Here is a 21403-nt window from a genome sequence, read left to right as displayed (position 1 = left end):
GCAGCCACTGCTGGGATGGCTGTGAGCCCAAAGCTGGCCATCTCTGGGACTCCCAGATGGGATTATGGCACATTCCCCACAGAGAATGGAGAATGGATGCTGCAGCCAGCACAGGCAGCCCGTGAGGGGGAATTTAAGAAACCCATTCCACCACAGTGGCTCTTCCCTTCATTGCTCTGGCTCTGCCCGTCTGGAAGCTCTCTCCTTTAGGAAGTCACTCTGAAAAGGAGAAGTGTAGGGCACCACAACATGCTCAACCAAGCTTTATTCAAAAATACAAATAGCTGTGACCGTGGTCAAAGCTACACTCCAGAAATTCATCATTCCACTGTAAGACTCAGATAGTCTCCACCAAAAATTGGGTATTTTTCTGATTCCATCCAGACACACACAGTTCCATTTAATCCTAACAATTCTAGCAGGTTTAAACAAAAAAAAAAATATAAACTACTCAACCTCTTCATCGAGCTACACATGTGATTTCCACATGAGGAAGCTCCTGATAGAGCCTTCTCTACAAGGGCTCCTCTGCTTGGTTTGCCAGAGATCTGAAGGTATCTGGAAAATAGATCTCATGATTTTTATCTCCTTTGTGAAGTATTTTGAGATTTGCACCTGCAGGATGTAGCCTAAGGGTGAGAAGTATGGAGTGAACATTGGGAAAAAAGGAAACAATTCTGAGGTGCTCCAGGCCAAGCTCAAGGTGACAGCATGTTCAACATCAAGATAGTGGGAAGGTGACAGAGTTCAACATCAACTGTGGGAAGAAGTCTCAAAAAATCAACAGAATTGGGAAAAAAACTGAAGAAAGATACCAGGAAAGGGCAGCAGGACCAGGTATAATGAAAAATCAGCAGATCCCCAATACACAAATTCACTTCATGATGTTCCTGTTTTGACTAAACCATTAAAACAGTTCAAACTTTTAGTTATAAAGAAACAACTCCATAAACTCCTTTGAAATTCTTGCAGGGAAATAAGGTGAAAAAAAAAAGGTGAAACAACTTTTCCAAAAACCTTCAGAAAACCAGCACTTTAGGCAAACGTCTCATTCATTCACCAATTCTCCTTGTCCTTCTCAGGAAAGACTCAAACATATCATGAGAGTTCAAGTGAGACGAAAGAAATCCCATCCTCTTGACAAAAAGTCTCAAACCTGCGAGTTGAGTTTTATGAAGCAAAGCTTAAGCAAAAGCCACTCAACTCAAAGCTTAAAGAGTTATCCCAGCTGTGTGGGACACAGGACACGTCTGCTCACCGAGCAGATCAGGGTCAGGAGCACAAACTAAGCACAGCCCACAGATCTGTCTGTCCACAGAATTACAAAAACAATCATTAAATGGCTCAGGTGGGAAGGGAACTCAAAGATCATCCTGTTCCAACATAAGCCATGGGCAGGGACACCTGGGCTTAGTGTCAAACCTGGCCTTGGATGCTTCCAGGGGTCCAGGGGCAGCCACAGCTTCTCTGGGCACCCTGTGCCAGGGCCTCAGCACCCTCACAGCCAGGAATTCCTTCCAATATCCCACCTAACCCTGCCCTCTGGCTGTGGGAAGCCATTCCCCCTTGTCCTGTCACTCCAGGCCCTTGTCCAAGTCTCTTCTCATCTCTCTTGAAGCTCTTTCAGGTTTTGGAAGAGTCTCTAAGGTCTCCCTGGAATCTTCTCCAGGCTGAACAACTTTCCCAGGAAATTCATGAGAAAGCCAGGCTGCTGAGCCCACTCTGGGACAGCCCATTTCATGCTTGGAGCACTAAGCTCCTCCAAGTACCACAGATGTCAAAAAACCAAACAGGAATGCGCTGCACTCTTGAAGAATATCAAGAAAACAGCTTGGGGAAGTGCAAGCTGGAGACCACAGACATGTCTGTCCACAGAATCATAAAAACAATCATAAAATGGCTTAGGTTGGAAGGGAACTCAAAGATCATCCTGTTCCAGCTAAGCCATGGCAGGGACACCTTCCTCTAGACCAGGTTGCTCCAAGCCCCATCCAACCTGGCCTTGGACACTTCCAGGGATCCAGGGGCCCACTAAGCTCCTCTAAAGTACAACAGATACCAAAAAAAAACCAAACTGGAATGTGTTGCATTCTTGAAGAACATCAAGAAAACGGCTTTGGGAAGTGCAAGCTGGAGACCAAGAGTTTTTCTGCAGGTTCTGCTATCAGCAATGGAAGTGATGGATTTGTGAGTTTGCTGCTTCAGAGGGAAACTCTCAGAAGTGGAAGCAATCAGGGCAGGTATCTCCAGAGGAGGATGAAGAGCACCTGGCAGAAGAAATGCATCAATCCACAGTGCAAAGCAGCACCAGCAGGACAAGTAGAAGCGAATCCTAGGCGATTGTCAGCATGATTTTGGGTCAATATTAAATCAATCCTGCCCTGCAGCTGGGATAACGTGGTTATACAGCTCATTTTGACAACATGAGGGTCTCCGTGCTCCTCTGCCTCTGCAGCCTGTTGGAATCCTCCAGCACAGAGTGACAATGTGCCCACATCTCTCCAGCCTCAGAACCAAGATGGTCTCAAATGACACACTGTCCAAGGAGGTGACAAAAACCTCAGGCATGGACAGCTCAGCCACCTACACCCCTCTGGACCAAAGACCAACCTCAGGGTGGAAAAGACACTGATGGGTGTTCAGTGGTGCAAGGCAGAGTGAGATGAAAGAACTCTCAAGAATAGGCACAAGAGTGAAATAAAGATGGGAAAAGCTGAAAAAGCAAAGGGATGGGACAGAGCTTTGAAACGGAGGTCAAGAAGCCTAAAGCCAAGAATTATTTTTTTCCCTATCCCTGGGAAGGTTCCATGGCAGGTTGGATGGGGGTTGGAGCAGCCTGGTCTAGTGAAAGGTTGGAAAGGGATGAGCTTTAAGATCCTTTCCAACCCAAACCATCCTGGAATTCTGTGATTCTCTAAAAAGCATGAAAAAATTGCAAAGGAGCACAGTGCAATCCACAACTGGAGATGTTGGTGACATGTTACACAAGGAAGCAGGACATTAGGGGGACAGAAGATAATAGCTGCCCTAATTACAGGCACAGAGAGAATTCTTGTGGTTAAGACAGAGTATTTTGTGGAAGATGGTTAACTCAAGAGCTAAAGGAAACCTCCCATAAGTCCAGCAAGAACTCAGCAACCCAGTGACCAATGTGGAGACAGAGGGAACAACATGAAGAGGTTACTCCTGGTGTGGAAGTTAAGAAGATTTTCGTGGCACATAATCATTTGTCTCACCAATTCAAACACCAGGCCTGGCACTGACAATGCAAATATTTCCTGCAGTGAAGCCCTGCTGGACAAGAAGGAACCACAGAGCCTTTGGGCTCTGCCACCTTGCCTGGAGCCCCACACTCTGCAATCTGCACTGGCTGGAGGCTTCCCACGTGTACCATGGTTAGGAGAAGGAAAAAAACATTTTGGGTTTTTTCCTGGAAATACCTTCCAGTTGTTTAACACTGTCTTACCTTTTGACAGTACATCAGGACTGCAGAGCAGAGAGCAGAAGAAAATTATTTTCACTCAATTTCTACTTGTGCTTCTGTCTTTAAACACTTTAAACACTGTCTTTATTTTTCAAATACAGTTGAGGTGCTACAAAACATGGCAAAGACACCCAGCAGCTCAATCCTCAACTGGCCTCATGGAAAAGCATTATCCTTAGGAGAGTTTATTCCAATATTTTGGGGAGCAGGGAGGGTAGATGGCTGCTCCCCCAAATCCAGCTTGTTTCCCCACTTTTTGGGCCCAGTATGAGAAAACAGCCCCAGCACCAGAGCCAGCTCATGGAAGAAGAAAATAATTGAAGCCATGGCAAAATTGGGAAAGTCTTCATGACCATCATCCAAAAACTCACTCAGAAGGGACAGAAAGAGTCAGCAAAGGAGAGGTCACACAGTCCTTTCTGAGAAATATTTTCCCATGGCATCCCTAAACATAAAAGGAAAAGACTAAAAAAAAAAAAAAAATTATGATTGTGTTTTCCTTTTGAAGCATGCAAGTGAAAGAATGTACTTGGGCCTCAGCTAAAAGGATGCAGCCAGTAGGAATTTGCTTTAATCAGGACTATATTAGCTAAATTTCAGTTTTCCCAAATGTTCCTGCAAACTCTTTTATTAAGAGTTTGCAGGAACATTTGGGAAAACTGAAATTTAATATATTAACCTGGGTGTTTTTTTCAAGTATAGTTTTTAGCTTCTCATTTGTTGGCAATCACTAAAACATGCAAGATTGCAATTTAAAATTTAGCCTTTCCTTTAAGTTTGCTAATATTTTCCTTTAGCCAAGATTACAAGTCATATGCCTTTAATAAAAAAACTCCACCAGCATTTTTACTTTTTATTTATAAAACAACAGTAGATATTCTATATTTAATAATTCCCCAAAATGTATTAAATGATCAGCATAAAGCTACATATGGATGGGAACTGGAATTTAATTAAAATGTTTTTGCTAAATGCAATCTTCGGTGCACTGGATTCATTAAGAAAAGTAAGATAATTGGAATGGTTTATATTTGAAGCTGATGTATTTAACACTGGCAACACCTATCTGTACCTAGTGAAATAAGCTGATTATTTCTGCCTTCTTTTCTCTCCAAAACTTTATAGGCAGGAGATCTTAGCCTTGCATCTTTCATTTATTTTTTTTAGGCAGTAGAATAAGAAAAACTCTCTTGATTTTTAAAATCTCCACTAATTAACTAAATAATGGAATTTAAAAAAAAATAAAATTGCCTGTCCCTGCACCTGCAGTTGATGACCCTGATGTTGCTGGCTCCCTGTTCACTTCCACAGACTCCAACTACATCACCAGCAACCTCTGTCTCTTTGCAGTAGCAAAGATACATTCTTTCAATGTATTTTTATTTCAAGGCAGTGCACTAAAGAGTTAACACTTTGAATTTAAGAGGTTTTTCTTGTTAATCAATCAATTAAAAAAAAAAAAACAACTATTTTTTTGATGAGGCTAAAGAGAAAGAGACGCAGGAGACTCAACAACCAAGCTCCCCACTGATAAATTTCAAGCGTGCACGAGCATCGGCGCTGAAATAGAAGAATTATTTAAAAATTAAAATCCAAACAGGAGTTTAGGGCTTAAGTAACAATAATTATCCCCCAAAACCCCAATCCCTCTGGGTTTGCCTGCCTCTCAGCCACAAACACTCCACGACAAAAGGCGGTTTCTCTTGCTCTCAGCGCTGAAGAGCCAGCTCAGGTACTACAGGGAATAGCAAACCAGATTTTATTCTTCCTCAAGGACCTGGAGCTCAATAGCCACTTAAGCCCTGCCCGCAGCAGGAGGAGGAGGAAGGAGAGCAGGGCTTGGCTCATCTCTCCTGGTTGGGTCCCATGGTCACAGGGAGTGAAGGGAAAAGAGACCAAGCAAAGAGGCAGAGCCACCATGAAATAAAAGAAAACCAAACCAGTCTGGTCACAACCAGCTGCTGTCCTTGGTGTGAAACGGGACTTCAGCATCCCACAGCTTCAGCATTCCCATAGATCCATGATTTCTGGGATAGCAGGCAGCACCCTCACCTCCCACCACAAGCATGGAACGCCTCACACCCTGCCAGGGACCGCCATCACTTCCTGACTCTTCTTTCTTGTAGTTATTTTATTGAAACACCACAGTTTGGACAGGGGATGGTCCAGGGTGGCAGTGAGGATTTTGGCAAAGGGGAGCTGGTCCTTGCACCCTCTCACACATGTCCTCCTGGACTGGAGGTGTCCAGCTGGGACACCACCTCTGAAGGATATTGTCTCTGCCCACCCCTTTGGAAATGTGGACCTGTGAAGGTCGCCAGCATATGCAAGAGGCATCTTGCATCCCATCCCTTGTGTCCTGGGGCCAAGTCACCTTGGATCCTCTTGCTGGGAGACTCAAACTGCTCTGGGATGGCAACAAGGACCTCCATGGGTCCACTGGACAACAGGGATGGGAAGAGCCCCCTGTGACAACTCGTCAGGGGAGCAAGGAATGAGACATTCCAACCTCACACCTTGCATGCTCCAGGATGTCCATCACCACCGGAGCAGAGCCTGCCTGCAGCAGCCCCTTGCCAAGGAAGTTTGGTATTTAAATTCAACACTTCCATGCCAAGTTATTCCAGAGCAGCTCAACGAGTGGAACAGCTCATGACAGATCTATAAAATGCACACAGGGCTGCGCTGCTTTAAGAAATATCACCCCATACTCACATTTGAGTTGTACAAACTGTGCTTCCAGCCATTACAAATGAGAAATTCTCTCCTGGTGTCTTTGCAAGTGCAAAGGGTGTATTAGTTCAACCCATTATTTGATTCACAATCCTTGGAAAATAGATACACCTTTATCCCAGGCTCCTGTAATAACCAGTGCCTGCTTCCAGCAGCCAAAAAACCCCAACCCACAGTAGGAGCCGACTTGAGCTATTTAAATGTTTTATAAGTTGGCTTTTTTTTTTTTTTTGGGTAATTGCAGAAACTTTTCCTAATCTGACATTTGTTAAAACCCCTTATTAGAAATTATGCAGCCGCAGAAAAAAAAAACATAAAAAAGAAAGAAAAAAAAAAGGAGCTGGGGGGGGGGGGGGGGCGAAAAGGAAGGAGTTGAAGGGGGGGGAAAAAAAATAGAATAAAATATAAAATAAAATAAAAATGAGCTGGCTTCACAATTACCAAGTCAGCCCATGCAGCCCTTCGCTATTGTACGAGTGGCATAAACCCCCCGGCGGCCTATCAGCTCCCTGGCAGGCAGGGGGCTGCGCTATTCAAAGCGAGAGATACAAGCTGCAGGGCAAAAACCTGGCAGCTCCCATCTGACCCCCCAATCCCCGGCTGGTGACAGCTCCAAGCTCCATGGCAAATTAGCCCTTCTCACATTACAATTGCAGGAGACAGATTCCATTAGCGGTATCTGAAATTGAGTGGAGAGCTGCTCCGTTATCAGACTTGACTCATAAGCGCCGCTATTAATCAGAGCTATGATAGCATTTATATATTTCAAGCTATCTGCCGCCGCTGTGATATTCTGCTACAAAGGGTTGATGGGACTTAGGGAAGGGAACAATGGAGCTTTCTGGGAAAAGCAGAGTAAATCAAGAAAGTCTGTGACTTCCGCACATTCTGAAGGGATTGCGGTTTACATAAATTTTCTCCCAATTGGAGATTGAGCTCTTCCTCATCTTACACATGGGATTTAGTTGTCACTCAATGGTAACAGCTGTGAAAAGGTGAAGCGGCCCACCGCTCAGAATATTGCCTCCGCTTTTAAAGCAATTAACCCATGAACAGGAGGATACCTGGTGATATCAAAGGGATTAAGCCAGGCAGTGCATTATTAACATTTCCTTGAACTAATTCTAACTCTGACTAGCTGTCAGAAAAGACTCTTCAGTCTTTAAAAAAAAAAAAAAAAAAAAAAAGAAGAGTTTTTTTGCCCTGCTTTTTCTTTCCCCCCCCCTCCCACCACCCTTTTCAAAATGAAGCAGAGTTACTGCAGCCTCGTGTGCCTACTTTAGAGCCAAATGCAAATGAACAGATTTGGCAGCGTCTTCAAACAGACTGAACTCAGCGCCGGTTTATTCTGGGGACAAGTGGGAAAAAAATAAAAATAGATATGTGATCAATTAGCCAGAGGTCACAGCAGATTTTCTAAAAGCAAATTAGTACCTGAGTGCATTCCTTTCTTCTCTCCCACCTAAAACTTTGTAACTACTCCTCACTAAGCACAGCTGCTTCCCAAACGCCCAAGACGTTCCTGCTGTGCTACAACAGAGATAATCTACGATAATCTGTAATCTGGAAAAATCCAAACACGCCCTCTAAGGAGATTCCTCCTTCCCCAAAGCCCAATTTCTTCATTTCTCACTCTGGCTGAGCAGGCACTGACTCCTCTCTCATCCCTCCATCTTCCCCAAGTCATGTCCACAAAAAAGGGGGTCAAACTCTCAGGGATGAATTCTGTTCTCAGGGATGAATTCTGCTCTGGCAAACCCATGTACCCAGGGACACGGAGCATTTCCTCACTCACCAGAGGCAGAAGACAACTTTTCCCAGCACTGGGCAGTTTTAAGGGAGCATCAGCCATGGGGTCCCTCTGGGATGGCCATGAAGGTCCTCCTGGTCCTCCTTAGGGACCTTCCCACAAGAGCTCCAGGACACACACCCTGGGAGCCAGAAAGCTCAGTGCCATCAAGAGGGTCAAGTGGCACTTCCAAAACATCCCTATGATTTCAAAATGATGGAATCCTTTTGATGATTTCATTATCCAACACACCTAGTTCTCCTTTTTGCTGGCAGTGGGAAAAGAGCTGGCTCTGGGTTTTATATACAGTTCCTTGCCTGGAAGGTTTAGCGGGCAGGGAATACACATATACATATAAAAATATATGTATGCATAATGTATTGGTACCAAAGTTAATATGATACCCAGAACAGCCCACCAAACACATGTGATTTGCTTGATTTAATGCAACATCTTCCCCCTTTTGAAAACTCTGTCAATTCAGCCAAAATAAAGCTAGCAAAAACTTCCCACAAATACCTGGGCAATGACACCATCTACTCTACTACTGCCTCTGCAATAAAACAGCTTTATGTGCTCAGAAACCCCAAAACAGCCAAACTATAAAAGGTACAGACCGAAAAAAAAATGCACTCAGAGCAGGGGAAAGCTTCCTATTTCTCTTTGCAGCAGAGAACGCAAAGAATGCATCCCCTGTGCAGAAAATGACACTTTGGCAATCATATTATAAGAAGATAATTGGTTTACTTTGTAAACTTGCTATGCTTTGCCTCCCACAGTAAAACAAATAAATAGTTGTTTAAAGAAACAATCCTACAGCCGCACTCACTGAGTGCTAAAAACATAAAGCATCTCCCCCCTCCTTCAAAGCAAAGATGAATTATTTGCCTCAGTTACAAGCAGTCCGAGAAAACTCTTTGTAAATGGCATTTTACGATAATTACAAGCAATTTATTAAGACTGTGCAGAGGGGGGTGAAAAAATCCACACTTGAGAAGTAACTCAAAGGAGAAACGGCTCGTTCAGTGATAGTCTGGATTACTGACAAAAAGCCTTTCTGCATCAATGTGCTGCCACATAATTTCACTTTGAGAACAATCCAGGCTTAAAAAAATAATGTAATTAAAGGAGTAATATAATATATTATAGCACAATAAAATTAATAAACAGATGTGATGCGGCGGCCGCTTCCTCTTGACCCCAGTGCGGAGCATCCCGCCAGCCATCACCTGGCAAAGGAGAAATCTGCTCGAGGAATAAATTCCACCCTAATCCCACACGTGCCACAACATCCCAAACACCACAGAGGGAAGGAACCACCACTCTTCTCCTTAAGCAATAAAATCATCCCGACCTGCCGAGGAATAAACTCCGGGAAATGACTCAAACAAAAAGAATCAATGGGGAAATTAATTTAAAAGAAAAAAAATTTAAAAAGGGAGAGATTTACTGTATGGGGATGCCGGGAGGGAGGGAGGGAGGCACGGGGTGTGAGGGTAAACAGCAGCGCTGCCCGGCTGGCGGGGAGAAAAGAAAGGTTTTAGAGGTTAAGTTCAGGTCAGACGACAAATGAAATCGTAACAACCCAACTGACATTGTATAATGTCTTCTTCACTGGATCAATAGGGCAGCGTCAGCCCCATTTCCATAGAGATGGCTTCCTCCCTGCTGGAGGGTGGCTATTGTTTGAGCAGGCAGATTTGCCACTTGAACCGTGTTGCTCCCGAAGGATGTGTACTTCATCAATTATTTGTACTCCTAACATCTACATATTTTCATATTAACATCCACGTTTCACACGGCAGGAGGAGCAGCTGCTGATTCTGCCATTGGCACCTCGTAGGGGTCACCCCACCAGATAATTTTATTTAAACACAAAAATAAGGGGGGATTTGATAGACCCGTTTAGTCCCTTTGTGAGGACAGACAAGCCCAGTTTAAAACACACCACATCACCCCCAGAGAGCAACAGCTTCAAGCAGACAGCGCCAGTGAATAATTTCTAATATTTTTCTTTTAAAAAAAAATTTTTATAAAGCAGTAACTTTTCTTCTTTTTTTTTTTTTTTGCCAGATCAGTGTTCCAAAAAATAAACCAATTTTAAGGTGCTTGAAATGAAAAATGTAACACTGTAATTTGGAAATAAAACTGACCTTACAATTATTAAAAAAAAAAAAACCAAAACAATCACTGTTAGGCTGAATAATTGATCCCGCCAGTATCTGTGAAATAATTTCTGTAAGTCTTAATAGTTTTTATGATCTCTCACTTGCACGTTTTCTGTTCCTTCATGCAAATTCTAAATTTGACAGAAGCGCCGTCTTCCAAATCCAATTAAACACCAACAAAACACCTAAACCTTCAGAAGTGCTGAAGTAATTCCCAAAATAATTCTCAAATTTAGCCTGCCATTTCTCTCCTGTATCCTTATTTCTCTAAAGGAACGATTGCACCATTTCCAAAGCACAAAGTGGGTACCCAAGGAACTGTCACACACAAACTAAAAACTGGGGAAGATCTTCCAAATAACTGCAATAATGGGAATAATCATCATTAAAAAAGAAATCAGAAACAAATATAGAAAACCTTTAGCAACTCCTTGCAGGAGTTTTTAACAGAATGGAGTTGTGCTCTGATGCTGCACCGAGCGCTGTGCACGGGAGGGCAGCGCCACTTCCAGCCTCCCAAACAGGCTGTGAAATACAGGATATTAAATTAAATAATGCTGACTTAATTACATGTATTACCCACCAGTGAAAGCAATCACTTGAAATGCCTACAGAAATATTTAGGAACTACTCAAGCAATTCCAGTAGGTGTGCTTTGGAGCTGATGCTACGCGCGAGGTGATGTGCAAAAAAGCAACTCCTCTTCAGCAGAGAAAGATGGACCCTGTGGAACAAAGTTTAAGCGAGCTCAGAGCTTGCTTAATCTCAGAATCTGCCCCCCACCACCTCCCCATTTATTCCTGCTTTTATTTCTAGGTTGCTGGGAAGGTTTCCCTGAGGGGTGGCTCTGGAAACGGGTGGGAGAAAAAAGGCTTTTGTCAAAATAATCCCGGTCGGGAATCGCCCCATCTCATCCCGGAGCGCCCCGATACCACTCGCAGCCTCAAAACGTGCCCTATTTTCCCTGCAAAAAGAACATCAGAAATTGTTTATACGGGTTGCCATAATCCTCTCAAATATGGGTCAGGCTGAGGTTAAGAGCAGCCAGAACTTGCACATCAAAGACGAGCAGGGTTAACAAAAACCCCACAACCACGTGAGCATCCCGATTGTCCTCCCAAGGTTAGAGGTGCGGAAAGGAGGCTCCCGGACATCCCCCCCGAGCCCGGAGCTGCTCCAGGGAAAGGCAGGGATGCTCTCCCTGCTCCTTGGGTACCACGGGCAGGCAACTGCCCATCCACCTCCGCCGGGAGCTGCAATTAAACCAAGTTCACGGTTTCCCGATAGGTGAAGCTCATCCTGTTAATTTAAACAGACCATCTGCATCTTTCGAGAACGACAAACTTCATTAGTTCTGGTTAGTTAAACCGAGCGGTGATTTGTGATAATGAGCCTGAACAACCTGTCACGGCTGGGCAAGGGAAAGGGCGCACTTTTTATTATTGCTATTATTATTATTTAACAGAAAAGAAAAGAGTGGGGGGGAAAATAAAAAGAGGGGGGAGGCTTTTGTGCGGGAAAGAAGGTCAAATTCAGATTAAGTTGCTGTTAGGTTAATCAGAGGAACTAATTAGGGAAGGGGGGGGGGAATGCTGGTCCGAAGGCCAGCAGGGAGCAGAGGGAGCCTTCGGGAATGTCCCGAGCTGCCGGGGAAGCACCACGAAAAGCCAAGGAAAAAGCACCCCGAGGACTTTACCTGAAAACCGTGCAAAAAAGCAAAGAGGCAGCAGCTGCTCCCACCAAGCCGCAGAGGAGATTGACTCGGAAGGCAGGGGAGCTGCCGGGCAGCCCCGTGGCCCCTTTGGCCAGCAGCGTGAACAGGGGGTAGCCAGGAGGGTGGGCGACCTAGGGACAGAGGGACACAGCGTTGGAAGGGGGGGAGAGGCTGGGAATGGAAGCAGGGCAGCCCTGAGCAGCTCCGCTCCCCGAGCCACCCTCAGTGCCCATCCCAACCCTTGGTACCCATCTCAAATCCCCATAACTATCCCAAATCCCAGTGCCCATCCTAAACCCTGGTACCCACCCCAAACCCTGGTACCCATCCCAAACCCACCAAGGTTTTTTCCTCAGTGGATCTGGCTCCACACCTCGCCCATAATAATGAGGCTGCGAGGAAAAGGAGGTGCCACGTTTCATTAGTGTGCCTTAAAGGGCTCCTTGTTTGGGTTCACAGTATATTAGGGTCATTCAAAAGGCTGTTGTTTTTTTTTTTCTTTCCCCCTTTTTTTTTTTTTTTTTAAAAAAAAGCAGCTTCTCAACTATTTTATTGGTTAGCAAGTTGAAAGACCACACTGCTATCGGATTACCACCGCGCTGACAGTCCTAAGGTCTTGCCTAAAGGGATCATGCACCATAATAAAGTTTATTAAATAATAAAACTTATTAAAATTGTTAACCCGATTTATTTTATTCTCCCCAGCTTATACAAAATTTGGGTTGATAATAAGCCAGCTACTGTATATACAGTAAAGCCTTTGCTTTATAATTTAGTTTAATTGGATTTAAAACTTGAAGTAAATTGTCGCGTGCTGTACTTATAAGTTAGTAAAAACTGTGGTTTGAAAATAAATTAATCTACTTTACTCCATGCTTAATTAAACTTCCTTAATTCCTAAAACTGTTAATGAGAGCATTGATTAAACAATAAAACTAATACTTACTCCAAGCTCATATGCGGCTGTGATCAGCTCCCCTGTGAAAAAATAATGTAAAACCAATAATTACTATTAGGAAATGACACTCCTCCAAAGTTTTCAAAATCCAAATGCTTGCATTGGGGTTTTGCATTAATTTGACTGGATAAAACTGTAAATCTGTGGAGATTTAACAGCATGAAATTTTCTAAGAATATTTTCTCCCTCTGATGTCATTGCACAAAATATCTTTTGTATGTTTTTCGTGAGACTTTTATGAACAGATAAGTGAAAATATAGGTAGGATCGGGCAAAGAATGGCCTGAGACATTCAAAATGCAGACATCTGTGTGTGTGTATTTTTAATTTAAAACCATCTGACTCAATAACTTTCAAGCACTACACTTTGCAACGCTTAAGCTGCATTGTTTGTTCAATAACCCAGTTGTTTGTCATAAAAAAAATTATAGAAACCAACACAAAACCAGAGCTTTACAGCTTTTAAAGAGGAAAAACATAATCACTGATTGTGCAAATCTGCATCCATTTATCTGGGAAGCTTGCTCTCCCTAGATGCTAAAGCAATTCTGCTTCACAAGTAATTCTTTTACCTGTCAGTGGATGCTGCACCCAGCTCCCAATAGAAACAACATTAAGATTTTGCATTTTGTTTGTATTTTAAGCCAGGACAAATAGCTGCCACAAAAAGACCCACGTTAGCAGAATAGTTGGCATTTTTAGAGCATTTGACACTGGAGCATTTTGCAGCAAACTGAACAACACACATCAAATATATTCAATGAGAACAACGCATTCAGGGAGACACAAAATTAAAAATTTACAGCTGGTTTTCCTTCCTTCCCTCAAATTTCATAATCCAATTTTACTGGTCCTAATAATTTTGCAAGCACCAAGGTCATGGAAGCATTGTTAGATGGGAAAGACACAAATGAAGGGCGCTGGTGGCTTTAAATGCTAAATTAACAATATTTTAAATTTCTGTACAGTCACGTCCTCACCACGCCACACAAAGGGGGGCAGGGGGGATTGTACCAATGGCACCTTTAAATCCTGACACCAGGATTTAAAGTAAAATGCAGTAAATGCTGCATTTTAAAATGAAGATCCAACCCATTACTGCTGGTGGCAACTTCTGCAGAATTAGAGCTGTTGGCTGGCAATGACTGGAGCCAAGCCTGCCACTTACTGCACCAAAACCTCTCAGACATGGAGTTTCCTGCTATTCTTATTTTAGGAAAATTTCACTCTACACTGCAAAACAGCCCCCAAAAAATGGATGCAATTGGGAAAACCATCCATCCCAATTCTGAGCCCTTCAGAGTTCAGCAGCTCCAACATTTCCAGGGCTGGGAAGGGATAAATCCTCCTGCACACAGCAAAGGATGGTGACAATAAAGGAAACCCTAAATTTGGCACTGGGGGGGCTCCCCAGTGTGCAGCAGCTGGTGATGCCCATCACCCAGCACATCCCAGGCATGCTGCTCCACTAAAATCCTCCTGGGATGCAGCAATATGTGCATCTAAAAAAGCAAAAATTTAACTTCGTTCACATTGCTGTGACGTTTATATCGAGGGCAAGAATCACCCCAAAGAAACACAGCCACAAATCAACCAGGAAGCTGCAGAAATAATATAAATAAACCACTGGTGGAAGCCACCACCAAGCTTTGAAATACAACAGCACAACTTTGCCTTGTAAGAATTAAGGAAAAAAAACCAAAAAGAGCTGCAAAAGATCAGCTCACAGGCTGCAGGCTTGTTGAATTCCAGTGGGAAAATCAAAATAAGTTATGAACAGCCACTGCTTTGGATAAGGTTAATTCTCCACCTCCCACCCACACACCTGAGCATCCCTTACAGCCTCCATGGGCTGGAGGAGTGAGGAGCATTTATTTTGTTAAATAACAAAACACACCCCCAAACTCAATGTCCTGTGAGACAGAATGACCTCTGGCATCTTCAGGCACCAGCTCAAACTGAAATGTTTATTCCCTCCCACTCCACAGGAACAGGAGCTGGACTTGATGATCATTGTGGGTCCCTTTTAATTCAGAATATTCAGTGATTCCTGATGGAAACAAGTTTCTGATTCCCCCATAAAGGTGTTCAGGCAACAAACCCAGTGCTGCCTGAACTCTTGATTTATACCCAGCAAGTTTGGGAGCTGATGTTTGAAACATCACAGTGAACATCTGGTTGGTTTCTATTTTTTAAACTTAATTTGATCCCTTTTAAAGCTGTTTTAACATCTATGGATATTTCTGAATTATAATTCCATCTCCCCCTATTATTCTCTCATTCATTTCTTTATTCCAACACTAAGTAACACGAGCAAGCTGCCAGAGAGAGAAATACCAACTGCCTTAGATATTTTTGGATTACTGCAAACTTGGGGAACAATTAAAAATACAGATAGTTTAAAAATAAAATAATAGAAGATAATAAAATAATAATAAAAATAAAATAAAAATAAAATAAAATAAAATAAAATAAAATAAAATAAAATAAAATAAAATAAAAATTAAAATAAAATAAAAGAAAAGAAAATAAAAGAAAATAAATGAAATAAAATAAAACTTAAAATAAAAAATAAAATAAAATAAAATAAAAATAAAAATAAAATAAAAATAAAATAAAATAAAATAAAATAAAATAAATGAAATAAAATAAAACTTAAAATAAAAAATAAAATAAAATTAAATTAAAATAAAAATAAAATAAAAATAAAATAAAATAAAATAAAATAAAATAAAATAAAATAAAATAAAATAAAATAAAATAAAATAAAATAAAATAAAATACTAGGCTCCCTGCCTGGAAGCAGATACAGCAAATCCTTAAGCAGCTCTTTATCCACACAAGTAGCCTCAGTGCTTTTGGTGGCACAAGTTTCAGGCACAGGCAAATCAAACACCACAAGCAGGGCCATGCACAGATATTCCAGCTGAGGAATTCCAGGCTCAATCCATGAGAAACCAGGGAAATAATGCCCAAAAAAGTCCTGACACTGTGATGGGACACAATGCTGGCTGGGACAGGCACAAGGGGACAGCAGTGTGTCTGCCCAGTCCCAGTGAACACATGGAAGACAGGCAGGAAATTTAAAATAAAATTCAAAAAATAAAGAAATAAGGAAAGACAAGGAGCGAGGTCACAGGGCTGGTCAGGGGGCTCTGTCCTGAGGGATTTCCTTTCCACAATACCCTGGGGAAAGTGGGGTGAACCCACTGTGCTGTTTGGCTGCTTGCTCTGTCCACTGGGATAATTCATATCAAACAAAAAACCAAATCCCAGATCCAGCCAGGACATCACCAGGAGAACCTGCATCCCCCTCTGCAAAGGCTGCTCATGCCTATTTGCATCCCAGAGGGAGAATCCAGGCTCAAGCACCAGGTTTAAGAACCAGGTTTAATCAAGAACCAGGTTTAATTAAGAACCAGGTTCCCGAGGCTTCATGCAGCATGAACAGCTCAGAGCACAGGGTGCTCTCCACAGACAAAAAAAGAGGCAAAAAACTATAATAAAAACCCAAATTGTAACAACTGTAAATATACCAATCATCACACATTAATTAATATACCCAGAAGGAGCAAACACAGCCCTTTCAGTAACTTGGGAGCAGAAGCAAAAGGCATCAGGATGCACATGGCCAGCCTGGCCACTGCCTCTCTCCACACATCCTGAGCCTGTAAAATACCTGAAACCATTAAAATGCCATTTATTTAGAAGGATTTTCATGCACAGCTTGGATTTGAAACCACTGGTGACCAGGAGGCACAGCATTAAGCAGAACCACTGAACTGTTCTGGGATGACACAGAAAGAAAGAATCTTGGACACTTGTTCCATTAAATAAAAATCATCAATATATTCCCAAGAAAAACCAAGCCCTCCCATCTCCAACCCACACAGGCCATTTAAGCATTTAGGCATTTAAGCATTTTTAAAACAAGAACAGGTTAAATCAGTAGAAGCAGAGCAGGACCAAACAGGAGAACTCTGTCCCCCTGTGGGATCAGCAGGGCCAAACACCAAAATTCAGACAGGCTGGCACTGCCAGGAAGCTGCACTGGCAGAGAGGCAGCTCCAAAGATTTCCCTGCTGCACAATGCCATGACAGCACAGCTGGCAGGATGGCACAGCTGTCCCCTAAAGCCACCAGCTGTCCCCTGCCTAAATCCTCCTCTGAAAGGCTCAAATATGGGCAAACCATTATGGGGGGCTCAAGGGCAGCAGCCCAGGGGGGTCCCTGCTGTGCTGACCCCACTGGGCCATTGCACACCCCAAAGCAGGGTGTCCCTGCTGCACCCACCTGTGGGAGCTTTAAATGCACCAACCCCAATGGGGTGAGCACCCCAAAAGTGGCTGCACTGCCCCTAATGGGGCTACAGGGACCTAATGGGGACCCAAAATATACCAGTGGGACCAGCAACCCCATGGGGTGACAGCAATGCACCCGTCCCTCTAGGATGAGCATCCTTATGGGGTGACACTGAAGTACCAGCCCTTATAGGATGAGCATCCTTATGGGGTGACATTGAAGTACCAGCCCTTACAGGATGAGCATCCTTATGGGGTGACATTGAAGTACCAGCCCTGATAAGATGAGCATCCTTATGGGGTGACAGCAACCCCCTGCAGTGACACTAATGCCCCAGTCCCTGCAGGATAACAGCAACCATATGGGGGACAACGAAATAACAGAAATATCCTATAGGATGAGCATTCCTATGGGGTGATAACCAGCCTAATGGGGTGACAGCAATGCTCCAGTCCCTGTAGGATAACAGCAACCATATGGGGTGACAATGAAATACCAGACCCTACAGGATGAGCATTCCAATGGGATGACAGCCAACCTAATGGGGTGACAGCAATGCACCAGCCCCTCTGGGGTGAACAGCCCTACAGGGGTGAGAGCCATGCACCAGTCACCCTGTGGGGTGAAGTACCAGCCCCTATAGGATAAACATCCGTATGGGGTGACAGTAAAGTACCAGCCCTTATAGGATGAACATTCCTATGGGATGACAGCAACCCCCTAGAGTGACACTGATCCCCAGTCCCTGTAGGATAACAGCAACCATATGGGGTGACAATGAAGTACCAGCCCCTATAGGATGAGCATACCTATGGGATGACAGCCAACTTAATGAGGTGACAGGAATGCACCAGCTCCTCGGGGGTGAACAGCCCTATAAGGACGAGAGCCAGTCACCCTACAGAGTGTCAGCAATGCACCCATCCCTATAGGATGAGCATTTTTATAGGGTGACAGCGCCTATAGGATGAGTATCCTTATGGGGTGACAGTGAAGTACCAGCCCCTATAGGATGAGCATCCCCGTGGGATGGCAGCAAGCCGATGGGGTGGCATCAAGGCACCAGTCGCTCTGGAGTGAGCAGCTCTCTGTGGTGACAACCCAGCGGGGTGACACCGACCCTCCAGGGGTGACACCGACGCACCGGCTCCTTCGGACAGACCAACCCTACACGGGTGACACTGATGCACGAGCTCCCGTGGGGTGACAGCAGCCCTGTGGGGTGACAGGGATGCCCCGGTCCCTGAGGGCTCGGCCCCCGCCACCCACCGCCATGCACCGGCCGCTACGGGCCGAGGGTCCCCACCCGATACATTACCCGCATCCCCGCCGGGCAGGGCGGGCGGCAGCGTGGCCGTGTAGAGAGCAGCCACGGCAGCGCCCAGGGCCCCGGCAGCGGCTCCTCCCGCCCCATTCCCGATCCCGATCCCGATCCCGATCCCGTTTCCGATCCCCGTGCCGGTGCCGGCCCCGGGCCCGGGCCCCGCGCCCATGTGCGCCGCCACCTTCCGGGTTCGGGCGGGCTGTACCATCCACCGTCCCGCGGGGGAGCATCCCTGTCCCGCTCGCCTTCTCGCTCTCCCCAGAGCGCCTTCAGGGACTTCTCTCAATACAGATCTCAGAGAACAGAGAAAGCGGAAAACCCAGTGAGGCTATTCAGCGCGGCCTCCCGCTCTCTTTCATCTTCCCCGGCGGAGAAGAGTTGGTACAGCCGAAGAGGGCGTGGCGGAGGGTGAGTACGGCCGGGCGGGACCAAGGCTCGCTGGGGGGGGACGGGCCGAAACCACCGCGGAGATGCGGGGGGAGGAGGGGACCGGTGCGCGTCCTGCCTCTCCCTTGCTCCTGGGATCGTCCCTTCAGGACGAGGTTTTTTAAGGATCAGTTTTTTAAGGATCAGCTCCTTCTGGCCTCTCTCACACACATCAAAACCCTCCTCGGACAGTGCTGGCTGCACCCCCTCGACCACAACTGCAGTGTGCCCATACACAAATAATAAAGATTTAACCCCTGGTTGGGGTGGCACAAGATGCTGGTGAAGGGAAAGATTGAAGGTGTCAGCACACAGATTATTAAAAGCGGTGATTCCCGCTGTGGGAAGCAGTTAAGGAAGGCAAATAGCATCCCGAGACCTATCGATGGAGGACTAAAACACATCCGTGGAAATCATTATGGGATTGTACCAAAGAGCGGCGAGGCCGTACCTGCAGAATTGAGACAGATTAAAGAGAATCTTTTGAATACAAATGAAAAAAGGTATAGGAGAGGGTAATGAGGATAATAAACAGCCTTATGGATTAGATCTAAGTGGAGACGTTAGAAAATTAGGTTTGCATTTATTAAGGATTAAGGGCCGACACAACGGAGGGAATGTGCGTGGTGTTCTGGGGATGGAGAAGGGTCCTGCTAAAACAGCAGCAAAAAAACCCTGGAAAGTGAAACCAAGGGAGGCATTCAGGGAATTCTGGGGTCCCCAGCACAGCAGGGACATCAACCTGATGGAGGGAATCCTGAAGAAGCCACCAAGATGATTTGAGGGATGGAGCCCCTCTACTGTGGGGAAAGGCTGGGAGAGCTGGGGATGTTCAGAGGAGGCCTTGGGGTGACCTCACTGGGGCCTTCCAGTACCTGAAGGGGCTCCAAGGAGCTGGAGAATGACTTTTCACAGGAGCATGGAGTGCCAAGACAAGGGGGAATGGCTTCAAACTAGAAGAGATTAGATTTAGATGGGATCTTGGGAAGGAATTCTTCCCTGTGAGGGAGGTGAGGCCCTGGCACAGGGTGCCCACAGAAGCCATGGCTGCCCCTGGATCCCTGGAAGTGTTGATCCCTTGAATGTTCTTCAAGAATGCAACACATTCTTGAAGAAATGTTCCCATTTAGTTTTTTGACATCTGTTGTACTTTAGAGGTGCTTAGTGCTCCAAGCATGAAATGGGCTGTCACAGAGTGGGCTCAGCAGCCTGGCTTTCCCAAGAGATTCCTAGGAAAGTTGTTCAGCCTGGAGAAGATTCCAGGGAGACCTTAGAGACTCTTCCAAAACGTAAAAGAGCTCCAAGAGAGATAAGACTTGGACAAGGGCCTGGAATGATGGGACAAGGGGGAATGGCTTCCCACAGCCAGAGGGCAGGGTTAGGTGGGATATTGGAAGGAATTGTTCCCTGTGAGGGTGGTGAGACCCTGGCACAGGGTGCCCAGAGAAGCTGTGGCTGCCCCTGGATCCCTGGAAGTGTCCAAGGCCAGATTTGATGGTTCTTGGAGCAACCTAGGATGGTGGAAGATGTCCCTGCCATGGCAGGGGAGGAATGAGATGGGTTTGAGGCCCCTTCCAACCCAAGCCATCCTGTTATTTTATGAATTTAGGCAAGCTCTGTGCACTCAACCGGGCTGTACAGAAAAGATGAAGATTTGACACACTCTGAAGTCACTGGTATTGGAGGCTGTGAAAATCACCTGGGCCCAGCAGCTGCCTCCCATCCCAAAGGGAAGCAGAGGTGACCCAGAGCTTCCAGGGACCCAACTCCTTGGCAGATTTTTGCCCTCATTGGCTGAGCACCATCGGGGAGGGGAAAAAGACACGTTCCAATCCTCCTCCAGCCATTGTCACTATGGAAATGAGTGGATCCAGGGGCTGTGGCTGCTCCTGGATCCCTGGAAGTGTCCAAGGCCAGCTTTGATGGGGCTTGGAGCAACCTAGGATGGTGGAAGGTGTCCCTGCCATGGCAGGGGTGGAATGAGATGGGTTTTGAGGCCCTTTCCAACCCAAGCCATCCTGTTATTTTATAAATTTGAGCAAGCTTTGTGCACTCAACTGGGCTGTAGAGAAAAGCTGAAGTTTTGACCCAGTCAGAAGTCACTGGTGGAGGGTATGAGCACCACCTGGGCCCAAAGGCAATCTCCCAGCTCGGCGGTGACCAAGAGCTTCCAGGACCCAACTCCTTGGCAGGTTTCTGCCCTCGTTGGCTGAGCACCATCGGGGAGAGGGAAAAGACACGTTCCAATCCTCCTCCAGCCATTGTCACTATGGAAATGAGCGGGGTCATTGTTCCCCTGCCCGTTGGGGCTCCTAAAATGTAATTTTAGCAGCAAAGTGCGCAGCCTGTGTGTGAAAGCAGGCTGGTGGCGAGGCTCTTTATCCGGAGCGTGGCTTTTTTCTTTGCCGTATTTTTCCTTCTTTGTGTTTCCCTTGGAAAAGGCATCCAAAGACAAATGTGAGCCATGGCTGATTACAATTATATTGATGGGGGAGGTAGCAATTT

The 21403-nt window shown here is 45.3% G+C and overlaps 1 protein-coding gene across 1 annotated transcript in view; it reads right to left on the bottom strand.

Moving 5' to 3' along the window:
* The window catches only part of TMEM260 (transmembrane protein 260), a 34323-nt gene extending 15668 nt beyond the window's left edge, over window positions 1-18655 (bottom strand). The window contains exons 1-3 of the mRNA XM_063159707.1: window positions 18467-18655; window positions 12835-12866; window positions 11871-12019 (exon numbers count right to left, since the gene is read on the bottom strand). Of these exons, the coding sequence (XP_063015777.1) occupies window positions 11871-12019; window positions 12835-12866; window positions 18467-18641 (356 nt within the window). The 5' untranslated portion in view covers window positions 18642-18655. The remainder of the gene's footprint in view (window positions 1-11870; window positions 12020-12834; window positions 12867-18466) is intronic.
* Between the last annotated feature and the right edge of the window lie 2748 nt (window positions 18656-21403).

Source organism: Melospiza melodia, chromosome 6 (genome assembly GCF_035770615.1).
Source record: "Melospiza melodia melodia isolate bMelMel2 chromosome 6, bMelMel2.pri, whole genome shotgun sequence".
Classification (NCBI taxonomy): domain Eukaryota; kingdom Metazoa; phylum Chordata; class Aves; order Passeriformes; family Passerellidae; genus Melospiza; species Melospiza melodia.
This window is presented reverse-complemented; position numbering and strand designations above follow the sequence as displayed.